At 44.0% G+C, this 4,940-nt stretch overlaps 1 protein-coding gene across 1 annotated transcript; it reads left to right on the top strand.

Moving 5' to 3' along the window:
• The first annotated feature begins 375 nt into the window (after positions 1–375).
• LOC123409089 lies at positions 376–3,831 on the top strand. The gene is made up of 4 exons (XM_045102075.1): positions 376–795; positions 1,681–1,959; positions 2,232–2,237; positions 3,757–3,831. The coding sequence occupies exons 1-4, from the start codon at positions 376–378 to the stop codon at positions 3,829–3,831; spliced, it is 780 nt and encodes a 259-aa protein (XP_044958010.1).
• Positions 3,832–4,940: the final 1,109 nt, after the last annotated feature.

The following is a 4,940-nucleotide window of genomic DNA, read 5'->3' as shown; positions in this document are numbered from 1 at the left end:
TGATATTTCGAACCAATCAGAACTCTTTGCACGGATTGATGACATGGCACCCATCCATCCATCCATCTACCTCACCATCTCACATCCATCCATCCATGTATCTATAGAAAAGAAAAAAAGATAACCCCACCCGTAACCCAAACCCTAGCTCACATCCCTCCCCCCATCGCACCCTTCCTCCCTTGTCCCCATCTCCTCGCCGTCGCCACCTCCACCCCGTCCCCGCCCCCCTCCCGATCCAGTCCTCCCTCGTCCCCATCTCCTCGCCACCGCCACCTCCTCCCCATCCCCACTTCCCTTGAACAATCCAGCAAACTCATCGCACGAGAAACAATCAGCAGTGGCGAGCAGAGGGAGAGAGGCAGGCAGACTGAGATGGCACAGGAGACCCTGAGGCTGGTGTGCCTGCCGGTGTCGGCGCACGACGGGAGGCTGCCGCGGCAGTCCACGCTGGAGGGCCAAGGCGCCAAGAAGGACATCTTGCCACCGCTGGAGTGGTACGGGGTGCCCAGTGGCACGCGGTCGCTGGCGCTGGTGGTGCAGGACATCGACGCGGACGAGCGGGTTCCGTGGATGCACTTGGTGGTGGCCAACAAATCGCCTGAGGAGAAGGGGCTGCCCGAGGGGTTCTCGGGCGCCGGCGGCAACGCCAACACCGGCGACGAAGGCGGCCTCCAGGAGGGGGTCAACGACTGGAAGCAGCCCGGCTGGCGCGGCCCCGTCCCGGACTCCCACGGCCACCGCATCCAGTTCCGGCTCTACGCGCTCGGCGACGTGCTCAGCCTCGGCAACAAGGCAAGAGCGCCCGCAAGATCCAGTCATGGTGGCTCTGTTCTGAACTTCCTTTTTTCTTTTATGACATTCACTAGTTGAGGTTTAAGATTCAATCGACATTTTCCTCCATGGATTTCAGTCCCAAACTCTCTAACCCCTTTGTGTGTGTTCTTTTGGCTTGCAGGTCAAACCCTTGGTGGGGCTGTGCATCTGCTGCTCCAGATCAAGTGTGCGGCCATGAGTAGATCCAGCATATGTGCAGATTAGTGGTGTCTCCCTACCTTTCCCAAATTTTCTGACGCTCAAGTTTCTAATTTAGTAAATTAATTTAGTCTCATGTGCATGTGTGTGTACTGAAAACGTTCACCCCTATGCATAATCTTGGTGTATTGTTGCTGTATAAATAACCTGATTCGTTTTATTTTATTTCCTTATTGAAGGATGTATACCCTGTCTTTTTTATACTGTTGCTTCCAAGAACAGAGTTAGATGTCCCTACGGTGATTTGTAAGCACCTATGAATAACTAGGGGCTTTTGTATGTGCATCTCGGTTGACTTCTTTGTGTGATTGCTAAAGAAATGGTAGAGGAAGAAGAACTCTCCTTTCTTCTTTTGTACTCTTTGCTGGTCCTACTCTTGCTGCTCCTACGTTCAGATTTCACTCCCTCGAGTAGGCTAATTTTCTTGCTCCAGTCTGTCCCCTTTCGATCTAGTGATGGTTGCTCAGGTCTCCCTATATTTGCTTTTACCCAAGAATCTTAACCCACTTGTATTCATGTACTATTTGAGGTGTAAGAATAATAACAAAAACATTTGAGTGATTATGCTTGTTGAAGAAATCTGAGATGTGCTAATTTAATCTATATGATCTTCCTAATTTTAATTAAGTGCATCCGCTGCTCCAGATCGAAGCCGCCGGCGTTGGTGGCCGTGGTGCCGCTGGGTGGTGCAGGTTGATGCTCAAGTGCACGGCCATGGAGCAGAACCAACATATGTGGTGGTGCAGGTTGATGCTCAAGTGCACGACCATGGAGCAGATCCGTTGGGTGGTGGTCACTTCGAATTTCTCCAGAACCGCCGCCACCTCCCTCGCCGTGCTCGTCGGCAGCGGCGTCGCCCTCTTCTTTCGCCAGTCCTCCATCGCGCTAGCCTACAATGAGTCAGCAGACCCCATCGACAGGGAAGTTATGTCCTCACATTTCTCCTTTTTTCTACTCTTCTTTCATTGTAGCACAAATGGATGTATTTCTGATCTCAAATGTGTGCTCTTGCATACACTGAATTTCTGAATATAGCATGAACTATGCGTACACCCCCATAGGCAGCCAAGTTCTGTCCTCAGATTTGCTTGCTTGTTGTCCTTGCAATTTATGAATCTCTGAACTTTTTCCAAGTCCATGTTATTTATGCACTGAATCTCTGAGCTTTTCCTATGTACTGTGTTTCTGTTTCATAGGTGCAGGTATATGTTTGACATTTCTTTTCACTGTAAATAATATGTTCGGCTATCAACATTAATTTTCGATGTACACCATGTTAGTATGCTAGTGTTCCTAGTAGAATACACGCTCTTAAAATTAGAGAAAAAATAAATATATGCGTTCAGTTATATATGCTTATCATTTTGTAAGCTAGTGTATGAGAAAGCAATGACTTATATATGCTTATCGGAACATTCCCAGCTCACCAATCCATTTGACTTAGTTATGCACACAATCAAGTGAACTGAAGATGAGTTCCATTTTGACAGCTCTTATGTCTTTGGAGAGGACGTGGGTTTTGGTAGTTCCAAATTATAAAACCAACACATAACTCTTGAAACAAAAACAATGGACCAGATTTGATTTACCTTTTCTGATTTTCAGGATTATTAGGTGATGAATTTCCCAGCTAGCTCCATGATCTGTCATTCATGTTTAAATGTAATAATAATCTTGCTAGTGTGGATGAATGACTACTAGCAGGTTTTTATATCCCACAGCTCGTGTAATGCATTTAGGGGTGGAGAGCTAGCCTGCTTCTTTCTTTGTTACATTTTTCGCAAACAACAATGGTATGCATACTGTAGATTTCCATATAATGCTACTACACAGAGCAGTTTCGTCTCGCAAATATGACACACTAAGCTTAGTTGAACCTTACCTTTTTATTTAGCGATGATTACATCTCTCAGTCTCATCGAAACGTTATAAATGAACTACTAATTTTAGAATAAATTGGACCGGACTCCCTTGTCTGTGGATCAATTAGTCAGATGTTGGATTTCTTGGAGTCGAGTGATCATTAGCGTCTAGTATAGCTTGCCATGAGATTCGAAAGAAAAATACCAAGTCTTTTTCCCTTACTCGCTTACTGTAGTTCTTTTAGTGTGTATATCGTCATCACTCAGTGCTATTAAGATGCAAATTTATTTGACTAACATGTATGTGTGCACCTGAGTAAGGAGTGATGCTGACACATTTATTTAATTGACATGTCCTTCTGTCTCACCTGCCCCCGTCCCCTCCATGGTGTGTGTGTGTGTGTGTTGCTTTTCTGGCCAGAGATGAATATCCCAACCTGCTGAGCAACATTGTTGGTTTCCTCTTGTCCTGCAAAGTCTCGCGTGCAGGCTTGCTTGGTGCGAATTTAATTAACTCCTTAAAGGTAGATGGAATCTTCTTTGAAGATGTGCAATCTAATAGTCCACCCAGCGCTGAAATTGCTTCAGTAGCCGGATCAGCCCACCTGTAGTCAGATCCGTATGTTATTACTGACTTACTGTATGCAGTCTGTTTCATCTCGTTCTTCTGCTATTCAAATACTTGTACATTCATTCTATTGCTGGCCATTTCGTTGTGGAGCATGAATCCTTATCTTTGCTTATCCAAAGCAAATCAGGCTGGCATCATCGGAGACTATAATCTGTGCTTGTGGTGTGAGCGAGAGTTACCTGCTCCTCCATTGATAAATATTGTAATCGTGTTCTCTATTTATTTCAGATTGCTGACAAGATTCTGAACAAAAAAGAGCTGGAATTCAACAAGTGGGAAGGTACCCTGTCCGATCTGCTGTAGAATGTCCACAAAAAACTTAACCAAGTTGCTTCTGTAAGTCCAAAAGCTTTTTGTTGTTGTTGCAGTGCTTCAAAGGATACATGCCACGCAATGGACGAATGAGCAGACCATCACAAAGACTGTTATCAGCAACATCCTTCCATGTCTGGACGCGACTACAACCAACCGAACCATAGAAGCAAGTGCTCCTTTTGATTTGCTTCCAGCCTTATGCTGGAAGCAAGTGAAACTTTGTTTGTAGTAGTGTTAGTTTACTAGTTTATCATCCATGCTGGTGTTGGTGTAAAAAGTGTGTATTTTGATTGTGCAAACCTGGGAGATGTATTATGTGATGTTATATGATGGATGGTTTTAATTCAACTTGGAGTTTTCTTGATTTGAATATGAAATAGTGTTGGATTTAATATTGGAATAATAATTTGGTTGAAAAGACCCAACAAATAGAAATGAAACCAAGTTTTGAAACAAAAAGTTGCTGAATTTAAAAATGAAAAATGGTCAAAACTGAAACTGGATCAAATGTATTTGGGCATGAAAAGGCCAGGGCCCAAATTAGAATGATAAAAAAAATCAAAAAAAATAATACTAAAATGGCTGTAAATAGGCCAAGGCCCAATAAGAAGCCCAATAAGAAAAGGCCAAAAAAATAAAACCAGCCCATGTGATCAATTGAAATGGGTTGGGCTGATTTCAACCCTGACGTTTTGATTTCGTCGTAATTTTGCCACGTAGGACTGCCACGTAGGACTGAGTTTGATTGCCAACGACGATTTAGGATTGTCGTAAAGGTTACGACAACCGAGGAACCATCGTAAAAGTTACGACGATTTTGATCAAAACATCGCTGCTGTTCATTTCTGACGCTCCGTTTTCGACGCTTGGTATTTCATCGTGAGATCGTCGTAAATTGAAAACCGTGATGATGTAGCGACGAAAAAATGGCGTCGTGTATTAGCATATTCCTTGTAGTGATGTGTGGATACATAGACAAAACAATGTCCCTAGCATGCCTCTAGTTGGCTAGCCAGTTGATCAAAGATAGTCAAGGTTTTCTGGCTATGTACAAGTGTTGTCACTTGATAACTAGAATACATCATTAGGAGAATCAT

This window comes from Hordeum vulgare, chromosome 7H, assembly GCF_904849725.1.
Source record: "Hordeum vulgare subsp. vulgare chromosome 7H, MorexV3_pseudomolecules_assembly, whole genome shotgun sequence".
Classification (NCBI taxonomy): domain Eukaryota; kingdom Viridiplantae; phylum Streptophyta; class Magnoliopsida; order Poales; family Poaceae; genus Hordeum; species Hordeum vulgare.
The sequence above is the reverse complement of the archived record's forward strand: the minus strand, read 5'-3'. Positions and strand labels throughout refer to the sequence as shown.